Source organism: Scardinius erythrophthalmus (assembly GCF_964197995.2).
Source record: "Scardinius erythrophthalmus genome assembly, chromosome: 7".
Taxonomy (NCBI): Eukaryota; Metazoa; Chordata; class Actinopteri; order Cypriniformes; family Leuciscidae; genus Scardinius; species Scardinius erythrophthalmus.
The window spans coordinates 3,590,803-3,614,437 of NC_138227.1; the positions used below are offsets into that span (position 1 = coordinate 3,590,803).

Genomic DNA, 23,635 nt, shown 5'->3' on the forward strand with positions numbered 1-23,635 from the left:
CACACACACACTCCTGCTCTTTTTGTGAATAATTCATCAGTGCACGATGAATATAACGATCCCAATTCAATGCAACATTACAGTAAATAAAAACTATAATAAAACTAAAATAACACTGGTCAGAGGGCATGATTAATAAGATATTATTTTAATGCATCTATTGCACTTTGTGTAAACAAGATGCTCTCTGTATCCATTCACATCTACAGCATCTACCTTTTTACAGTTAATGTTGCTATCATATTTCTTAATCTAATAGTGGCAATTATTTTGCATTGTTCATAATTATTCATAATTTATAAAAACACTTTAAAAATGAAGCGTTTCAGTCAACTAATGGAATTGTTCTCGCTGCATCTGAACTATTAAAAGACGATGCAGATTTGAAGAGCTCATTGAATACTCGCAGCATGAGAAATGAATCTCTTCAATAAACAAATGGTTCAATTTCGAGTTGCCTTTTTAGTGCAATAAAAGGGTAATTAGGGACGTAACTGTCAAAAGAACAATTAGCATGTTAATGCTATTTGCAAATTGATCTTTTGTACGTTGATCTGAGCTTGCTGATCCATCACTGTCTGCTGGAGGAAACTCTAATAGAGAAAACTCTAATTCGGTCTGTTGCTGCAGGGGATGAAACTACAATTAGCAACTGGATTCCTGGAAAACATCTCAGTTAAGCTCGGGACGCACAATTAAGGGGAAATATAAAACAGAATGTAACAGAAATGATGCTCTGGTAACATCCTAACCTTGTTTCAGAAGATTCCATGAAGATTCCGTAATCCTCAAACGCTCAGGGATGCAGAACACAGAAGGAGGAGGTACAGGATACAAAACAAATCTGAGCTGTGGGAAAGAAACGTACAAACACACACACGCACGCACGCACAAACACACTCTCACACACACACACACACACACACACACACACACACACACACACACACACACACACACACACACACACACACACACGCACGCACGCACACACACACACACACTCACACTCACACACACACACACACACACACAGACTTGTGCAAACTTGTTATTTGCACTCGGTTTCATTGCATAGTTTAATTGTGATAGTTTTGGCATTTTCTTTGTCATAAACACTTATTTTCCTAGCAGATAATGTTCTAAATGTCATGTCAGCCATCTTTTGATCACAATGATTGTGGCACTGCAACAACAACAAAAAAGGAAAAGAAAAGATTTTTGTCTTGTTTTCCAGCACAAATATCTAAACATTCTTAAATCAAGATAAATTTACTGGAGAAGCACAATGACTGAAGACATTGAGTTTTGTTTTATGAAAGAAAGAAAAAAACAACAACATCAGTTTATGCTTAAAAAGGAAAAACTTCTAACGAAAGAATAAATGGATTTCCAGCACCGAAAATCGCTTGCAGCAGCTCTTCTATAGATCTATACATCTCCATATGATCAGCTCCATCTTGGCTGAAAGAGTGAAGCTGATTGGTTGGTTCTTGTCACATGACCTGCGGTGCACTTGTGGCATTCTTAAAAGTTGTGTTTTTAAAAAAAATGAGTGTTGTGACGCTCTATTGTCTACATTTAAAATAACAAACTTGAGCATGCTTATACTAAAATAATAATAATAATAGTCAAATAGCATGGGCAGAAATGATAGTGTGAGATCAGGGGTCTCATTTATAAAACTGTGCGTAGGAACCTTACAAAAAGTGTACGTGCGCCCGAAAGCCAAAAATGGCGTACACAAAAAAATATTCAGACTTATAAAACCGTTCATATGCAAGAACCTGCGCAGAATTCACTTTATAAATCCCAGTCAGCAGAAGATTGTGCGCACATGCGTCTCCTCCCCGAAATAACCATATATGGAGCTTACAACGCCTAGTTTTACTATGCAGATCCTCATCTGCATATCATTTGCATATGATTATTCATCCACGTGATAACGTTTAACGGTACAAGACACATTACATTAATAAAAATCATGTAGTAGCCTATCCTTGCCTTGTTTTTGAATACTTAAATCAAATAGTGTAAAATACATTTCAGAGAAAGTTTTTCTCAATCTTTTCCACTGGCCGAATTGTATTTTTAATTGATTTATATTTTTAAGCGAAACAGATAGGTCTTGGGCATTATTTGCACGAAACTATTTTCTCAGACAATCTGGTATTATCATGACAAGCAGTTATCTCTGTGGTTAAAACAGTAAAACACAGCACGCCAGAGGAAAAGTGTTCAAAAACATTGCATCCACAACAAATATTTCTATTGATGAAATATAAAAAAAAATTTAACTTCTCAGTAATGATTTCATGTTTAAGTGTTTAACTCCATAATTTGAATGGCATATTTAATCTAAATGTTTATATCAGAAGTAAAACATAGTTTAAATCATTATTTTATTTATTTAAACTGTTATTTGCGTCCGTTTTACTAAACGGCCCAATGCGCTCGCTGGCGCGGACATTTAAGAAGGGATGGATATTTGCTTCAAGTGACAGGCTTGGTGGGTGAAATTATATTGTATTATCTTTCTGTATTATGTTGAAATTTCTTTAGATTTTCTGTCTAAAATTGATCAAAAAGACACTTAACTCCAGCTCACCATTGGTGTTGCCAAACTGCTCCATCTCCAAAATGTTCGTACGCATGGGTCAGAGTTTGCGTGCAGGTGCGCAAATTTTCCTGTCAACTTTGTTTTTATAAATCACAACTTATGCGTCGGAAGTGGTGTACGCACAAAACGGGGCTGAAAATGTGCGTACACCACTTCCGACGCATAAGTTGTGATTTTACGTTTATAAGGCTGGATTGGTTTGCAGAAGCACTAACACAAACACAACTCATTATAATCAGTGATGCTGTCTACACCGAACACCGCAGATTCCTGATGGTAAACTGATCAGCAAATTAATCTGCAGGGGTCACATGGTGCAAGTAGGAGCTCTCAGAAAATTCCCAGCTTACAAACTGTAATCACGAGTTCGACGAGAATGTGAATGCTTAAAATCTCGTAATTACAGTAATTACGACATGGCGTGAACGCACCTTTGAATCCTGTCGCACGTTCATTCAGATTGAAGATTACATATGGTAATGCTGTTTTAACGGGACATCTCGAGACTCGCACCTGTAAGGTTGTCAACGTGTTGTGTGAACGTAGCTAAGTTAGCCAAGCAGTTCGAAATAGAAATCTTTGTTTGTAATGTGCATGGTTCACGGTATAACGGAGAAAAATTTACGTTTCAAGTTATAATAATGCATTTTGATCACTGCAAAGCTAAACTTTTAATCTAACAAAAAATATGTTGGCATAAAAAACCCAAAAAACACCTTTTCTATCTGAAATCATCCCGATATTATAATTAGACGTGGTATTTTTGGTAGCGTTGTTGCTTGCGCCGTCCATTACGGACACATTCAGGATGCGTGTGAAGAAAAAGTGCAAGAACAAAAGACACAAACACCTCGTACAGTCAACCCACACAAAAAGTTTAATCCCCGTTCGTGAGGCATAAATGCTCCAAACTTCAGCTTTAAAGGCTGGGATCCGTGATGACGGTGGTTTTTAATGTAAAAACCGTACGCCAACACGCCAAATGTTTCGTAAAAAGTCATGTCACCTATGACTTACATATTTAGAACACATACACCGAGAGATTTTAATATACTTATATATGTATTTGTCGTTGCTGTCATTATTGGTCATTGGTCTTTTTCTTAGTTTATTTTCTTTACTTTTTTTTTGTAACTGTTATTATTTTTTTATCTAGACCAGCCAGATACAAAACCGATTTTTAGGATACAGTCACATCAGCACAGAACCGGTTTAGAAACAGTCCATCCCGCTGCGATTCGTCCTCGTAGAAAAATCCGGTCCGTTCTTCCTGAAAGAGCAAACGCTATTTGTATAGATCTATTTTTTTATTCGGTATTGTTGTATAGACTGGTGCGATACGTATCAGTATATATCTCGTGTCTTCTGTGCAAAAGTCTTTGAAAAGTATTGGACATACACATTCACACACAGCGCTCACCTGAATGTTCATCACTGCGTTTTTGGACAAATTCAGTCCCTTCCTCCTCTTTCTGCACCCTTGGCATCACATAGTAAACAAAAAGACTAACAAAAGAGACAGACTGCAACATTTCCCTAGTGTTTGTGCCCACAGCTAGCATTATCCTCCGATGGTCGGTCTGTTAGATAAGGCACCGCTGGGCATGCTAACCGACTCTCTTTCGGACCTCAGGAGGAGGCAGGACAAGGGCAGACTGTACTCTCAAATATGACACTGGACACGGGCTCCGTCCCAAACCCTAGTGAGCCGTCTACATAGGGAGCTTCCTTCTAAAGCAGCACCCCGAACACTCGACATGTAACACTGTTCACAGACTCCTCAAACTAATTTGGATGTCGCAAGTTAACAACACAGTGGTTCTCAAATGGTGCATCCGGACCTAAAAAGGGTCTCGTGTCTCTTTTTGATGGGTCGCAGACAGCAGGGAGGGAAACTACATTAAATGACACTAATCATGTAATCATAAATGGTTTGGATGGTGAAATTAAAGTAGATTATCAACTTTAAATGGAGGAGAAAACACTTTCCATATCTTTTGTTGTTGATGTCAAAGGTCGTGTCCCCTATATGTCCATTCAAACTCTACAGTGATTTGTAATGCATGAATAATCATTCAATATATATATATTTAGTTGCCTAAAATAAGTTGAAGTACTAAGATAATTAACTGAAATAAAACTACAACTGAAATAAAAAGCTATGAAAAATTGTTCAGAGATATTTTTAAAAAACTAGTACAAATTGCAAAAAAGCAATAATAAAAAAATTTCTGTTAAAAAAACCCAGAAAATATATAAATTATAGCTAATTCTAAATATATTAACTACTATAATAATTTAAAATCAACATGTTTCTAACTTTTTTTTAGCCTGTTTGCTTATAAAATTCATAAATCATAACATACTAATAAGAATGTGAGATATTAATAGTGGAAGCACCACTAATAACCACATTTTGAAAAAATTATATGAGCAATACTGATAACATAAAACAAATGTGACCCAGGTGACATTAAATACATTAGTAGTGAATCACTGCTGCGAAGAACATTAAAATACAATTTTGTATGATTCAAAATGTTAGTACCACTTTTAATGTAAAATTTAATGTAAAACCACTTGAGAACCACTGGAATAATAAATATAAACAAGCTTTCAAATGTTTGGGTTCTGTACGATTTTTATGCTCACCAAGGCTGCATTTATTTGATAAAAAAATACTGTAAAAATTGTGAAATATTATTCCAACGTAAAATAACTGTTTTCTATGTGTATATATAGTAAAGTGTAAGTTATTCCTGTGATCAAAGCTGAATTTTCAGCATCATTACTCCAGTCTTCAGTGTCACATGATCCTTCAGAAATCACTCTAATATGATTATTTGATGCTCAAGAAACATTTATGATTATTATCACTTTATCATATCACATTTTTTATTGATTTTTTAATTTTTTTCTATGATTCTTTGATGAATAGCCAGTTCAAATGAACGGCATTTATTTGTAAATAATAAAATATGTCTTTACTGTCACTTTTGATCAATTTGATGCATCCTATAAAATTTCTTGTGCGGACGAATCGCTCACTAGGTTTCGGAGCAGAGCTACAGTGTCGCGTATCGGACGGTGTGTTACAGCAACAACGTCAAAACGTAAAACGTGTGTGTGTGGACGTGCCGTTAACGTGTCCGTCACACCGTGCTCTCCAACATCCACTCTGTGCTGCTGAACGTGACCCTCCGACTGCAGGGTGGCGACGCGTCCGTGTTCAGATGAGTGGTGGATTTGTGTCGCCGGGTTCGAGCCCGGCGTGGGTAACTGTGGCTCTGGAATAGAGCATAGTCCCCGTCGAAGGAGAAGCGGTGCCGAGTCCGAGCCAGTTCGCTGGGTAGGAGTGCCATGTTGGCTAGCGGGCCCTTCCGCGGGGGTTCGGCCGGGCCTGGGCCGGATCCGGGCCCGATCAGGCACAGGGACATGGTGGAGCCCGTGAGGCTGCTGTCCGTGTGTGTGTCGTCGGAGGGCGGCCCGCACACACTGGCCCGTCGGGACGCCGGCGCCGCTTTCTCCGAGCACATCGGCGGGAGCTCCACCTTCAGCTCCTCCTGAGTCTCATCCATCTTCAGGAGAACCAGCGCCTTGCAGTCCTTCCCGCCGGGAGACTCGGGACACTCCTCGCTGTGATGCTTCGACCCGGAACGAGCCGTTCTGCTTCCGTTCGTCTGCGAATGCATGTTCACGCTCGTGTCTCCCTGCGCTTTCGTCTTCGCCCCGTCGGCGCCACTGTACGCCTTGTATCGGATCATGAGGATGATGATGAAGACGAGCACGGACGCCACGATGATGCCGCCGATGATGATGATCATGGTCCCGCCGAGGAACTGACTGGGGACGAAGCGACAGTGACCCGCCTCCGCCGCCGTGTGGAACTGAACACACCCCACCACACGCGTGGCCGTCAGAGACGTGATGCCGTCGTCGTACACCGCTAACACACACAGCTCGTACTCTCGCCCCGCCGCCAGATCGTTGATCTTAAACGTCTTACTCGCCGAGGGAATCATCCTGCACAGAGAAAACACCAGAGAGTCATTCACACACGCCAACTGAAGACTAGAGTTACAAAAAGGAAAAGTTATTCAAATGAATCAGTGAATTGTTGTTTTGAACCTGTTCATTTGAATAAATTACCCAAATGAACTGATTCATTGTATTGAATCAGACTTCCTACTGCTTCATTTGAGAGAAAGAGAGAGATAATAAGATAATGCTAATAAACATATACGACGTTTTCTAAATATATAAAAGTGACTAAAATTTAGCAAAATGACTAAAAGTGAAACTAACATTAAAACCAAACTAAAACTATAAAAATAAGTATAAATATTAAATGAAAAAGTAAATCAAAACTTTGAAATGTTGCTTTTTCCACTTAAAAACACAAATTAAAATGAAAACACTGTGTATGTGTGTGTGTGTGTGTGTGTGTGTGTGTGTGTGTGAGTGTGTGAGTGTATGTGTGAGTGTGTGAGTCAGTCTGTGTGTGTGTGTGTGTGTGTGTGTGTATGTGTGAGTGTATGTGTGAGTGTGTGAGTCAGTCTGTGTGTGTGTGTGTGTGTGTGTGTGTGTGTGTGTGTGTGAGTGCGTATGTGTGTGTGTGTGTGTGAGTGCGTATGTGTGTGTGTGTGTGAGAGAACCTGTTCATTTGAATAAACCACCTGAATGAACTGACTCACTGTAATGAATCAGACATCCTAATACTTCATTTCAGAGAGAGAGAGAGAGAGAGAGAGAGAGAGAGAGAGAGAGAGAGAGAGAGAGAGAGAGAGAAATAGTCATTTTTACGTGTGCAAAACAAAGATCTCATTCATCAAACATGAGCAGAATGAATTTCTGTGTGAATCATTCATAAAACCATTATTTTGTAAATTAAATTTACGAATGATTTACACAGAAATGGATTCAAGAATGACACCCAATCTTACAAAAACAGCAACGACGTGTTTTGTAACGCTAAAGCGCTAATCGCCCATCACTGCGATACTGTCACACCGCTGACAGATATAGTTAGTTACAACTCAACCCTGTCCATCACTTAAGATTCAACTCAACTGAAAGTGTGTATGCACGAGTCAGGCTTTTATGTTTCAAAATGTTTTCCAGTTCAATATTTGACGTGTGAAAATGAACTGACTCACATTAACATTTCATCATTTAATATTGTTTTCAGTGTTATTATTACTTTTTATTAATATTCATAATCAGTAGTATTATGTATCTGTATTATTACTTTTTATATACATTCATAATCATTTGTAATCATTGTATTTTGTGAATCATAATGTTGTTCGATACATGTGGGTGAGAGAGACTTAGTATATGCAGTGTATAGTTTCCACCGAGGCATAGTATATATATATTCCAATGTTAATGGGAACCACATGTTTCTCTGGTAATGCAGTTGTTTTTGGTCAGCATATAAAAGCTGAAACTCTTTGTCCACGGCAGAGAGATGACAGAGATGCTTGAATGAAGACTTTTGTTTGGTCCACTGTCACTCCCTCCTATGTCTTTTATAAAATGGTAAAATAAATAAGAGATCTCTTGGCAAAATAATCTGTTTTCATGAAATTAAAAAGCCAGATTTTTAAATCTACGACTTGCATTATGAGCTCTTTGTCTTTGATGATTGGGAGCTGATGTGAGCTAGTATTCTCTCGGTTCGGGGTCAGAGTCGGGGCGAGACTTTAACAGCAAGCCTGACATGAAATGTCCAGTTGGATTTAAACATCCCTTCACCTCAGATCCCAGCAGGCCGAGCTTCTGAGCTGCTTTCTGATTGGCCGCTCTGAAACGGGACTGATAATGCGTGACACTGTCCCGGGGGTCGTGGGGTCAAAGCGCTCTGTCATCACTAGCGATGTGCTTTCAGTCTCGGGTCAGAGGTTAAGAGGTGGAGAAGATGAGATGGACATTCATTGATAAAGACCTCACTGCGCGACAGAGCGAGAAGGACAGGGGAATTATGGGTATGAGAAGGGAACACTGAACTGACTATCGCTCACCTCACCATCAGATTCAAACAAAATGACTTTCATATTTCTGTTTAAGGTTTTATGGATGCTGGTATGAAATTAATAACTGTTCAATTAGCTAAATTAAATAATTAATTATTATTAATATCAACATCAATGTCAATATAGGCCTTGTCCACACTAATATATTTTCATTTGAAAATGCATCTTCTAAAAAACGAGACAGCGTTTTTTTTAACAGCAAGTTTTTTTGGAAACATACTCCCAAGTGGATGAATTTTCACGCTGTAGTGTGACAAATAGTGTAGTGTGAAAAAACTACATTCTCGCCTAAAAATCTCTTAAAACTACATTCAGTGGCATGATAACAGTAGTTTTTGTAAAATTGCAGCAGGTTTGTTCCTCCACCATTGACGCTCACTGTGAGAAATGCTGCCAGTGTAGATTAGACAGAAACAAGTGGAGTGGAACAAATTGGGAAATGGTTTCCATGTGATATTAGCAGAACAAAAGTCTCTCAGCCAATCGGATTCGAGATTAGAATATTGCATTAGTAGAATAAAAGTCTCTCAGCCAATCGGATTCGAGATTAGAACATTGCATTAGTAGAATAAAAGTCTCTCAGCCAATCGGATTCGAGATTAGAACATTGCATTAGAAGAATAAAAGTCTCTCAGCCAATCGGATTTGAGATTAGAATATTGCATTAGTAGAATAAAAGTCTCTCAGCCAATCGGATTCGAGATTAGAACATTGCATTAGTAGAATAAGTCTCTCAGCAAATCGGATTCAAGATTAGAATATTGCATTAGTAGAATAAAAGTATCTCAGCCAATCAGATTCGAGATTAGAATATTGCATTAGTAGAATAAGTCTCTCAGCAAATCGGATTCAAGATTAGAATATTGCATTAGTAGAATAAGTCTCTCAGCAAATCGGATTCAAGATTAGAATATTGCATTAGTAGAATAAAAGTCACTCAGCCAATCGGATTTAAAAAGTTTTTTTTTGTGTGTGTCTATCTATCTATCTATCTATCTATCTATCTATCTATCTATCTATCTATCTATCTATCTATCTATCTATCTATCTATCTATCTATCTATCTATCTATCTATCGTGTTAATAATTTTTATTAACTTTATCAATAATTTTTTTTGAAATTATAATAATAACCCATGTTATCATGTTTACATTTGTGCCATAATACTGTTGAGTTTAATTAGACACAACCTTTCACATTTTTATTATTTTTAATTCCCAGCTGATTGAATCAGAACAGACCAGAAACTCTATATACAGATTTTTGGATCTATATTCACTAGCCGACCGTTGATAACCACTGATTTAGCCAAAGACACGCTGCTCTCTCTCTCTCGTTCTGTGCAAACATCAGCTTGTCTTTTTCTCACGGTTTAGCCACTGTATTAATGTCCTCCTACATAGAGCCTCAGTAAACAAATGTCTCTGCTGCCTGATTCCCTGCTAATATTGAGATTCTCCTGATAAATATGTGCTCTAACAGGTATCTCCACGTTCTGCTGACATTCACTTAGCATGTCCACCCCGGCAAACCGCTGAAATGAACCCACCATTTCCAGATCAGTCTGCAGGCAAAAACATCTTTCTCTATTAACGACGATTAAAAATCAGGCGTATATTCAGACGGAAAAAAAGAAAGCAAAAATTTCATAATATGCCTTTTTTTTTTCATTGTTGTGAACTACAGCTCCCATGACCCTCTAGTGACAGCTAACCAGTTCATTTAGGGATATATTCAGTAAAACGGTATGGGGAAAGAGTTCATGTATACAGGGCTTGACATTACTGTAACATAGTCACTCCTGCTAACCATTTTGGCATGTTGAATTTTATATTTACATGCGTACCGTTCACAGTAAATGTTGCTCCTCACGAACTCAGTCTCTGCATTTGCTTTTTGTTTGGGTTTCCAATAACGTGCATTTAGGAATGCATATAAAGTCTGACGCGCTTTGTGTTTCATAGTGAAGAGTTGCACTGTAATAATTTACATGCTTGGAGCGTCTCAGGAGTTCAATTAACAAACTCCATCTCTGCATATGCTGTGAGTTTGACTATTGTTCATTTATGTCTATTTTTATTAGCACACAAAAAAAAACTGTATAAATTAACTCGATTAATCGTCAAAATAATCGACAGATTACGCGTTTAATCTGCAAAATAAAAGTCTGATTACTTGATTAATCAGCAAAAAAGAAGCGACTGATCACTCGATTAATCAGCAAGTTAACCGGCGACTGATTACTCAATTAATCGGCAAGATGACTGGTTAATTACTCAACAAATTGACAAAAACGACAGATTGCCCGGCAAAGTGGGAAAAACAATCGACTGATAACTCAATTAATCTGCAAAATAACCAACAAAATAACTGGCTGGTTACTCGATTAAACGTCAAAATGACAGTCTGACTACTTGATTAATCAGCAAAAAAAAAAAAAAAGGAATTGTGTTAAAATATCGATTAGTCTCCTTCTTGTGAACCCAATATCGTGTATCATCTCGTCTTGTGGCCGAAGTGTACCCAGATAGCATGTAACCATTGAAACAACGTTGAGTCAGTGTTGATGCGTCAACGCTGATTACATTGAAATAACGTTAGAAAGTGATGTTGTTTTACCATCACTCTTGCACCCTCAGTTAATATTGAAATAATGTTCAGATTTCAACCACAAATCAATGGTGTTAATATTGCTTCAACATTAAAAAGTGATGTTGTTTCAACATAACTTTTGCACCCTCGGTTAATATTGAAATAATGTTCAGATTTCAATCACAAATCAATGGTGTTAATATTGCTTCAACATTACAAAGTGATGTTGTTTCAATGTCACTTTTGCACCCTCAGTTAATGCTGAAGCAATGTTGAGATTTCAACCAAAAATCAACGGTAATAGTATTGATTCAACATTACAAAGTGTTTTTTTTTATCAACATCACTTTTGCACCCTCTGTTAATGTTGAATCAACATTACACTATGATTGATTCTACATCACCAATGCTGAATCAATACTGAAATTAACACAAATAATCAATGGTAATATTGAATCAACGTTACACTAAGATGTTGAATCTACATCACTGCTGTTGAATCAACACTGAAATTAACTTAAATAATCAATGGTAATATTGTTGAATCAACGTTACACTATGATGTTGAATCTACATCACTGCTGTTGAATCAACACTGAAATTAACTAAAATAAATCGATGGTAATATTGTTGAATCAACGTTACACTATGATGTTGAATCTACATCACTGCTGTTGAATCAACACTGAAATTAACTTAAATAATCAATGGTAATATTGTTGAATCAACGTTACACTATGATGTTGAATCTACATCACTGCTGTTGAATCAACACTGAAATTAACTAAAATAAATCGATGGTAATATTGTTGAATCAACGTTACACTATGATGTTGAATCTACATCACTGCTGTTGAATCAACTCTGAAATTAACTAAAATAAATCGATGGTAATATTGTTGAATCAACGTTACACTATGATGTTGAATCTACATCACTATGATGTTGAATCTACATCACTGCTGTTGAATCAACTCTGAAATTAACTAAAATAAATCGATGGTAATATTGTTGAATTAACGTTACACTATGATGTTGAATCTACATCACTGCTGTTGAATCAACTCTGAAATTAACTAAAATAAATCAATGGTAATATTGTTGAATCACCGTTACACTATGATGTTGAATCTACATCACTGCTGTTGAATCAACACTGAAATTAACTTAAATAATCTTTGGTAATATGGTTTGATCAATGTTACAATGTGATGTTGATTCTAAATACATTTTGTTGAAACACTGAAAATACAACTGAAAAGGAATGTCAACCAATGTTGCCATCTGATGTACTAAGTTAATGTTGAAACAACATTAATATTTCAACTACACTTCAATGATGCGTCAACAAATTCCTGACCAAAAATTTGGCAAAAACCTTTTAAAATATAAATGACACATTTCCAGCAGTTGAGTTAATTTATTTTATTCAATCAATCAATGACAAAAATATATTAAAAGATCATTCTTTAAAAAAGAAAGGGGGAGAAATAGGACAAAAGCATTTCAACCTTTAAAAATAAAATTGGCTTCAGAAGTCTGATGTCATACAGGTGGTCCAACGGTTCAGGTTTTTAAAAATCTGTCATACATCAGACTACTGCCTCTTTTCCTCTGGGTTCTCTGAAATCTGAAAAAGAAAGCATGATGTTACTCGAGAACAAGTCAATTCAGTTGCCACATTCAAGAATGTTAATATACTAAACACAATACAATTCGCTTTTAAAAAAAGTTGCTGAACACAAAATATTCTAACTATGATTAAACTATCATTAAATTCTGATTATTTCATTTTTTTTTAAATCTATTAATGCTTCGATATAAAAAAAATCACTACGGCAGGGGTGTCCGATTTTATCTCCAGCCCTAATTAAACACACCTGAAGCAGCTAATCAAGCTAATCAAGGTCATTGGGATCAATGAACACTTCCAGGCAGGTGTTGGAGCTAAACTCAAGACTTCATGAAGAGGAACAAACACCTATGGGCTATAGCCATTAACAATATCTCAGTTCAATTTCTGTGAAACTACATAGCATTCAAGTAACACGTTTATCTTGTAGAATAAAAGAACTTTGGTTTTTACAATGAAAATTTCTTTAAAGGGATGGTTCAGCCCAAAATGAAAATTCTGTCATCATTTACTCACCCTCAAGTTGTTCCAAACCTGTATGAGTTTCTTTCTTCTGTTGAACACAAAAGAAGATATTTTAAAGAATGTTGGTAACCAGAAAGTTGACGATATGGCCATTGATTTCCATAGTAGAAAATAAATACCATGGAAGTCAATGGCTACCCTCAACTGTCTGGTTACCAACATTCTTCACTCTCTTCTTTTGTGTGCAGCAGAAGAAAGAAATTAATTCATACAGGTTTGGAACAACTTGAGGATGAGTAAATAATGACAGAATTTTCATTTCGGGATGAACTATCCCTTTGAAGCTGCAGATTCACCTTATGTAGAACTTAATCTTTTCAAATATCACAAAATAAAATAGCCATTTCAGTCACTTTCTTAATAAACACAAGATGTTTTTTGTTATTGTGTTTCAGTGGAAATTTCTCAAATCTAATACAGATTCAGGAATATGAATGATTACCTGATTAAGCAGTGATAAGGCACGGGATATCATCAAGTCCCAGGTCAGGTGATTATGCTGTCGACAACAACTCGGTGTATAATCAATGTCAGCATTATCAGGAGGGGGGTGCTTTCTATTTATTTATTGTCCATCTTCGTCGGCCTTCATTCCTACTAAAGGAGCAATGTGCTCTGCATGCAAGCACTGATGGATGCAAGACATGGGCTATGTTTGCAGTGTAACTTTCTTGCTCATGTTCATGTCTTCTGCACTTCAAGAAATGTGTTAAATGACGTTAGAACTTTACTTTAGTAAAGTTTATTACGAATTTCCTGAATAATGTGCATTTTTTTAAGTATGTAGATGCACCATTGTTTGAAACTGTGCTAGAGAAGTCATGTAAGTATGTCAGGTGCTTCAACAAACCAGACTTCTGTATAGGATGCACCTATGTTTTCTCTCTAATGAGGAAGCATTACACTACTGAGAAGTGCACATGCAAAACCAAAATGGGCGTTTACCAATCAGTGGCCAATTTCAAACTACAATAAATGTTTTTCAACCATTTTTCAACAGACTTGCTAAACCACCCCACCCCTAAACCAAGCCCCCACTGGATTAGAGCAAATCAGGTAAAGCGGTTGAAAATGCCCATTGTGGTTTGAAAACGCCCCACTGATAGAGAAACACCCACTAGTGTTCTGCAGAGATACCTGCCTGTATGATCTTGTGCTCATCAACTACAAATCACTGTTAGTTCAATGTCACTGTCTACACCCATGTGTGCTGTTGGCTTTCATCAAAATTTCAATGCTGATCCAACACACTTTAAACACTGAAATGTCAATCTCAACCAAAATTATGGTTTGGATCAAAACTCAACATTGTATTAATGTTCCCATGCTATCTGTGCGATTTATTTCAACACTTTACTTACTTGGAAAATTAATGTATGTTAGTAGATTTATTAACAATAAATAAAATGCAAGTAAAAAGCATGCTAAAAACAGAAATACATTATATGCACCATTGTTTGAAACTCGGAGAGTTCATGCATGTCAAACACACAAGACTTCCGTATAGGATGCACATTGTGTTTTCTCTCTAATAAGGAAGCATCAATTAACTACTGAGAAGCCCACATGCAAAACCAAAATGGGAGTATACCAATTAGTGCCAACTTTTAGTGCAAACTACAATTGGTTTTTCAAAAGACTTGCTAAAATCATGAGGGCCCACCCCTAAACCAAACCCCCAGTGTATTAGAACAAATGAGGTAACACCATTGAAAGTGCCCATCATGAACTGAAACGCCTCACTGATTGGGAAACACCCAGTAGTGTTTTGCACAGATACATGCCTGCAAGATCTTGTGCTCATAAACTAAGACTCACTGTTAGTTCAATGTCACAGTCTTCAACCATGTGTGCTGTTCCCTTTCATCAACATTTCAATGCTGATCCAACACATTTTAAACATTGAAATTTTGATGTCAACCAAAATGATGGTTTGGATCAAAACTCAATATTGAATCAATGTTACCATGCTGTCTGGGTATTGTCACACCCCTAGTAAAATGTAATTTTCCAATAACAAAAAAAGGTGGCCATGAAAATGCTGAATGACTCGTAACTTTGGAAAACCACTAGCCACAGTGGCTGATGAACATAGTCTGATTAGTTGCAGAAGTTTTTATCAGTAAATCAATGATCAATTTGCAAACAACTCAGGCAGCAACACACGGGTAAAATCTTCGGCTTGATCTCTCCAAAATGTGGAGATAAAGATGTCTTCAGAGGAACTGGACTTTGCAAGTGCCATTTAAGAGTCAGTCTGAGGCAGTTCAAGAGACGGAAATCAATTCTCAGTTCAAATATCCACTCACTGCACTGTTTGCTTGCATGTTTTTTTCAGCTAAGAAATTGATATTTGCTTTAGAAGTGTGTAGGTCTTCTGAATCAGAATGAACTGCAGTCGGCCCGTGTTTGCTCTCGTTGGCCGTCTCGACCATGTCTGGACAATATCCTAATGTCTCCCTGACACAGATGCTGATGAAATTACATCAGTCCCCAGGCCTGCTTCTCATCAGACACTGACAAGCAATTAGAGACTCAATTAGCACATATTTTACAGAAGCGACGCAAGGTGCTGTCTTCACATCGTCTGATCGTTTAAAACTAACTGTGAATCTTATGAAGAATGGTAAAAAAATGACCATATGTTCAGCTCATATTTTACTTTAAAATCAAAAGAAAAAAAGTATACTTTGTATAAAGATAATATTTTTATATTAATATTAATATTTATATTTGAATATATGATATATTTTATATTCAAAAATTCATTAAACAATTTGGGCATTGTGGCATAATTTCCATGATAATTAAGTACATTTTACCCTCTCAATTTGTATTACTGTAACGCAAAAAAAAAAAAAAAAAAAAAAAAAAAAAAAAAAAAATATATATATATATATATATATATATATATATATATATATATATATATATATATATATATATATATATATATATATATATATATATACACAGTGCTATGCATAAGTTTAGACACACATGCTAAAGTTGACTAAAAAGAGAAATAAAAAATCATCTTTTGGAAATTGAACTTAATGCCTTAATTTAAAAAATTAGGAAAAATCCAACCTTTAAGGACACCAATTTTCTTTGTGAATGAATAATGTATCATAAATAAATAAATGTTCTTCCTTAAAATACAGGGTGCATAAGTTTGGACACCCCTATGTTAAATTCCCATAGAGGCAGGCAGATTTGTATTTTTAAGTATTTTTTTATATATTTTTTTAGGATACTATGCATCCTGATAAAGTTCCCTTGGCCTTTGGAATTAAAATAGCTCCACATCATCACATAGCCTTCACCATACCTAGAGATTGGCATGGTTTTATTTCAGTTAGCCTAATAGCTAGTTTGATTTGCATTGAGAGATGATCTTATGGAAAGTACCCCATGCCAATCTCTAGGTGTGGTGAAGGCTATGTGATGATGTGGGGCTATTTTAATTCCAAAGGCCAAGGGAACTTTATCAGGATGCATAGTATCCTAAAAAAATAAAAATAAAAAAATAAAATACTTAAAAATAAAAATCTGCCTGCCTCTATGGGAATTTAACATAGGGGTGTACTCACTTATGCACCCTGTATTTTAAGGAAGAACATTTATTTATTTACGATACATTATTCATTCACAAAGAAAATTGGTGTCCTTAAAGGTTGGATTTTTCCTAATTTTTTTAATTAAGGCATTAAGTTCAGTTTCCAAAAGATGATTTTTTATTCCTCTTTTTAGTCAACTTTAGTATGGGTGTCTAAACTTATGCATAGCACTGTATATATCCATATAAATAGTACAATTGTAAGCATACATCACAGCAGTATTTGTTTCATTTAAATATTTAGTTATATTTAAGTCGTTATGTCCAGATAACTGGAATATATTTTTTACTACAGGGTCATTTTGTTTCTATAATAATGAGAATGATTTTTTTATTGCATCACAATAGTAAAAATATGTGCACTTTAAAAAATGCTGGGTTGAAAACAACCACTTCTGGGTTATTTTGCAAGCCAGCGCTGGGTAAATATTGGATAGAAAACACCTGCTGGATTATTTTATTTTGACCCAGCTTGTTGGGTTTTATACATCAACCCAGTTTCTTTCTGTTTTCTGACATAGTGCTGGGTCAGTCAACCTGATACTCAAAGTTTTCCATTTTAAATAATAAAAAACACACTTAAACAGTTCATATACCATATTTTTATTCAATGGCAAGTTATTCTTTTACAAATCACGAAATACTCAAAAACATTTAGTAAACGTTTAGGACGTGACAGGAGCAGCCAATGGGAACCTGTGGGAAGAAAACTTCTGTTCCAGTTCATTAAATGACAATCATTTATAGTATATTAATGTTTGAAAAATTACATCAGAAACAGCTTTACCTTGTGCCATCTCGTCTGTCAGATATTTAAGTTTCAACCTGTCAAACGCATAGCGCGACCACAGCTGCGATGCTAGCGCTAGTCAGAGCGTGCACCAACTTTGTTACACATGACAGCGTTGTTTCGGCTCTGGTCACGCATTCGTTTGGTGAGAGGCGCGTCGTTCGCTTTGAGTGTGGATCCGGTGTATGCTGTGTTTGTTTCTAGAAGGCTAGCGTTCATAGCAGACTCGAGATACCACAGACATTTTTCTCTTTGTACAGTAAAAATTTCATAGGAATGCAATGTAAAACAAATCTTAATTTCATTCAGGAAGTTTCCCTTCGGGACGTTTTCTCTCAGAACAGAACACAAGATGACCAGTATCCAGTTTAAACCAGTTTGGCACAGACTACCCAACGTTGGGTTACACTGACCCAGCACATATTAGTACCTGTATGTGAGGGGTTCATCAATTGTATTGACAGTAAAAATGACCCAGCAGCTGAGCAACAGAAAAAAACTATCCAGCACCTGGGCAAAAAGGTTAAAAATAACCCAATAAATGACCCAACCCAGCACTTGGGTTAAAAAATTAATTTTGAGAAAAAGTGAGCTGGACATTCCTTGTGAGATTGACCCAGGAGCACTAGTCTAATCTAACTCACTGCCATTTTCAACACAGTCTGACCTGTTCATTATCAGTTTAATCTGGGCTTTCAACATGGACTGCGCCTGACCTTTAAACCTCATCCTGAGATATCCGCCTCATTGTTGGAGAAAATCTCCTTCTCTACTGAGAGTCTGTGGGGTTATCAATAATTCAGCTGATCTTTAAACCACCTGTTATTATGTAAATTTGCTCGGGTTACACGATACGAGTGTCACCCTTCAGATCTCTGCGGTTGATTTGATTCACAGAAGGTCTGACGTCTCTCATGACTGCGGACCAATCGCCTCCACTCACACACACAAAAGCTGTTTAACGCTAAACGTGTCGCAATAAACCAGAGGCAATTTCATGGCTTCCTCTGAAAATTACTGTTTGCCCTTGAAAGCAGTCATCAGTAGTTGCTTGTTTCTGCCTTGTTCACATTCTGAATGTTTCCCCATTTTTATCGAAAAGGGAAAAGCCATTTTAATTTGAAGCTTTGTCAGCATCTAATGATGGCCTAATGCGGCTCTGTTGTGTGTTTTGGGCACTTAGTAAGATAAAGGTGTTGTGTTTAAAAGCAGATGCATATTCTTCCAGATCATTCTAGCGTAATGCGCTTGTTGCCTGCAGTGAGGCTCTGCGAGCGGCAATAAATGTCAGAAGTGTTTTACCGCTCGCTAGCTGTGCTGCCGTCGCAGACATTAAATTCCATTATGTCGGTTCATGCGCCAAGTGCAGGTCTGCTGTCGGAGGCAGGAGGGTGAATACTGTACACTCACACTGAATCACCGAATTACTAAATCACCGAATCACAGAATCACAGAGACAGTCTGTGGCATCTACAGACCTACTGGTCACAAATTTGGAATAATTACGACTTTTTCATCCATCCATCCACCCATATTAATTTATCTGTCCATATCCATCCATCCATCCATCCATCCATCCATCCATCCATCCATCTATCCATAATAATTCATTCATCCATCCAAAATAATTAATTCATCCATGCATCCATAATAATTCACCCATCCATCCACCCATCCATATTATCTCAACCATCCATCCATCCATGCATCCATAATAATTCATCCATCCATCCATCCATCCATCCATCCATCCATGCACTCATCCATAATAATTCATTCTTCCATCCATCCATCCATCCATCCATCCATCCATCCATCCATCCAAAATAATTCATCCATTCATCCATCCATCCATCCATCCATGTTCAATATCAACATACACATCTGGGCTTTTAACATTTTCCACATATGACCTTCAGGCTTCTTTCTCTACTGAGAGTCTTTGAGCTGATCTTTAAATAACCTGTTATTATGTAAATTTGCTCCAGTTCACTGATGGAGATCTGTGAACAAACTGATACTTTATCATTTAATTTATAAAAATAGTTAAATGATAAGAAGAACTGATAAGAATGTAAAAAATGTGTACCTTGGAATGCAATGTAAGTCGCTTTGGATAAAAGCATCTGCCAAATGCATAAATGTGAATGTGAAATTAAAAAATTGAAATTTTAAAGAGAAAAATAAGTAAACAAGTTATATAGATAAATAATTATATTGTACTTTTACTATATTTTACAATAAATATAATATAAATATAACAATAATATATAACAATAATAATAGGTTCTTTATTTTCAACATTTTAATTATTTGCTAGTTACATAATTCTATATTTAATATACTATATAGTTGTTTTAATTGAAATAAAAAATATTGTAATAATGATGAATATATATATATATATATATATATATATATATATATATATATATATATATATATATATATATACAGAGTATGGGTACATATACAACTATTTAAAATAATAATATGAATTGCTTTATTTGTACTTAAATTACTTAATTTTACTTAAACTGTAAATGTGATATAATTATTACACTAATAATTATTTCATTTATTGTGTAATTTCTATAAAATAGAATACATATTTAATTGCATTTAATTTTATATTATATTCATGTTATAACAAATATATTAAATTAATATATTATATAAATATATTAAAATATAATAATTAAATATTAAAATGTAAATATAAAATATAATTATTATTACTATGAGGATCTTCAATAATGTTTAATAATAATGATAATAAAATTTTACTTTTTTGTTATTATAAAAATAGTTAAAGATCTTTCTTTAAATTTTTATTTAATAGAAATTATGTCATCTATGATCTATGATCTGAGATCTGTTCTGTCTGTCCTTCTATCTTTCTAGCTCTATTTGATTTTACCTGGAAAGCTGGTTGAATGGGATTCAGCAATGGCTTTTAATCCTAAATGACTTGATGGATTAGACAGCTCAATAATTGGCGTAACCTGAGGTTAAGTGCTTCAGTTAAAGGCACAATAGGGGGATCTCAGCAGCTGCCCATTTCATTAGTCACGTCTGTTTTTATGTATCGTAAAAGATGAGGTTTTATACCTGTACACCAGGGTGTCGTCAATGGTGCTGTTGTACTGGATCTGATACATTCGGATCCCGGGAATGTGGCGCTCGGAGGGCCAGTGGATCACGGCGGAGTTGGCGGTCAGGTTTTCGACCACAACCCTCTTGTTCTGCGGTTTGGTGTCGTTGCTGCCGGATTTGGTGGATGTGGTGATGTCGGAGAGTCCCGGATCCGCCTCCCTCATGTGACCCGTGTTGTTGACGAACAGCGGGAGCGGGATCATGTTGACCTCAACGGCAGCCGTAGCGATTCCTGCGGCGTTGGAGGCGACACAGTTGAAGGCGCCGCTGTCCTTAAGCGTGGTGATCAGGATATCCAGGGTGCCGTTGTCATACAGGATCGTGCGGGAATTGTTATGCACCAACTTTCCATCAGGAAAGCGCCAGTGTATAGCGGGATCGGGGTCGCCCATCGCCTTGCACTTCAGCGTGACGCCCTGGCCCTCCATGACGTAGGGTTTGGTGACCTGGTGTTTGGTGATGAGCGGCGGCTCACAGATGAACTCCTCTTCCTGAATGGACCAGAAATACTTGTCCATCAGGTGTTCTGGAGAAGCACAAGTCTCTAGATCATCCTCTCTCGTCAGGCGACGCAACCAGAGCAACTCGCAGTTACAGTGTAGAGGGTTTCCGCCGAAACTCACGGCTAGCTTGTTGGAGCTGGACATCTTGGGATCCGACAGGACTTGCGCGTGTTGGAACAGCGTGTCCGGCGGGAGCGTCTGAAGACGGTTCGATGTCATATCCAGACGTACCAGCTTTGTGAGGAGCGTGAAGGTCCCGACGCCGATGTGGTCAATCAGATTGTGGTCCAGCGTTAACGTGTTGATGGTGGTCATCCTGGCGATCGCCTCCCACGGTAACGTCCTCAGGTTATTGTAGGACAAATCCAAGTCCTCGATGGTGGACACGAACTCGTCGAAGGACGTCAGCTCGACGTGGTGAATCTGATTATTGCCCAGGATAAGGTGTCTCAGGTTGATCAAACCCTTCAGCTGGTCGCTGTTGATGACCGTCAGCCGGTTTCCATCCATGTGTAACGCTCTGAGGGACTTCAAGCCCACGAAGGCGTGCGGAGCGATCTGGCTGATGGTGTTGCGTGACAGCGTGAGATGCACCAGACTCGTCATGTTCATGAAGTCTTTCCTGCGGATGGCCGTGATGAAGTTGTCGGTCAGCCGGAGCTCCACGGTCTTGCGGTCGATGGACGGTGGCACGAACAGCAGTCCAGTCTTGGCACAGAGGAGCGTGAGTGTGGGTGAGATGGTCTGACAGATGCAGCGACCCGGGCAATGCTGAGCCTTCACCAGCGCGCTGAACACCAGCACATAAAACACCAGCCTCTCCATGATTCATCAGCTTCCAGGTCCTGCGGAAACACACAGAATGAAGACATCAGGACTTACACAACACACAAATGCTTGTGAGGCAGGATTGCAGGATTTAATCTTAGGCCTCAGCTATTTGCACTAAATGTGAATAGCATATTTTCTTAGCTATAGATGCTATTCAAACTAAGTGCGTGTAGCAATAGAGTCTATTAACACTATGTAAAAATAGCAGTATTTTCTTCAATGTCATTGTAAATCAGTGTAAATATTCAGTATACAATCAGTACAATCAGTGTAAATATTAGTTATAAGCTATTTATTAGGGATGCACCGATATGATAATTTTGGCTTATACCGATAGCATTAATTCTTTATATTTTTTTTTATTTCATTTTTTATTTATTGAACATGTTAAAAAAAAATACAACAACTAAATAAGAACAAACAATCAACAAAAAAGATCATCAGCAGATAATCCAAATAACAGTCATGTTCAAAGTAAATATTTGAAAGCTGATGACCAATATATTGGCCGATAAATCTAAATTCAAATTTTTATATAATTTTTGAGAGCCTGATTGCAAAACTAAAAGTCTCACCATAAAAAGCCATGTCCCAAACACACAATTATAATGTTCTTATTATAATTTTATGTAGCCGATATGACAGACTTAACTGTTGCACTATTGCAAGTGATTCCAATAATATTTCAAGCAATTCAAAACCATCATGTTGAACAGTGCGCATCTGAAGTGTCTCAGCTGAAGGAAATAATCCATTATTTATCAGCTTTAATATATCGGCCAAATATTCTTATCGTGCCACTAACGAATAAACATATATCAGATACCAATATGGTGGCCGATATATCATGCATCCCTACTATTTATACTTATAAACAGTGTTAGATACTACTTACAGAGTTGTTGTACATTAAACAGAGTTGTATCTAATAATAACAGAGTGTAAATGATTATACTTATTAAATTATTAAATGAATGCCGCCTTATTGGGACAATGAAGCACACCCTACTCCTACCCACTTTATTTCCACTTTTCAAATATTTTTGAATTCGGTAAAAGGTTGATTCGAACTCTGGTCGATTTGCAATATTGATACTGTCAACAATCCAGCATCTTCAGTAAAGTTAGTGTAAATATCCTCTGCCAACAAGGCATATATATATATATATATATATATATATATATATATATATATACATACATACACACTTAGTGTAAAGAGTCACTCCGTTAATTTTATCCATGGTGAACGGATTAGATGGTCATAAATGTCTCTATATGGAAAGTGGAGGGATTGATTGATAACATCAGCTGAGAAGGAAAGTCATTT

General features: G+C 36.8%; 1 protein-coding gene across 1 annotated transcript; it reads right to left on the reverse strand.

Moving 5' to 3' along the window:
* Positions 1 to 5,537: 5,537 nt before the first annotated feature.
* lrfn1 (leucine rich repeat and fibronectin type III domain containing 1) lies at positions 5,538 to 22,319 on the reverse strand. The gene is made up of 2 exons (XM_081371452.1): positions 20,927 to 22,319; positions 5,538 to 6,643 (listed from the first exon to the last, which is right to left on the reverse strand). The coding sequence occupies exons 1-2, from the start codon at positions 22,297 to 22,299 to the stop codon at positions 5,773 to 5,775; spliced, it is 2,244 nt and encodes a 747-aa protein (XP_081227578.1). The 5' UTR covers positions 22,300 to 22,319; the 3' UTR covers positions 5,538 to 5,772.
* Positions 22,320 to 23,635: the final 1,316 nt, after the last annotated feature.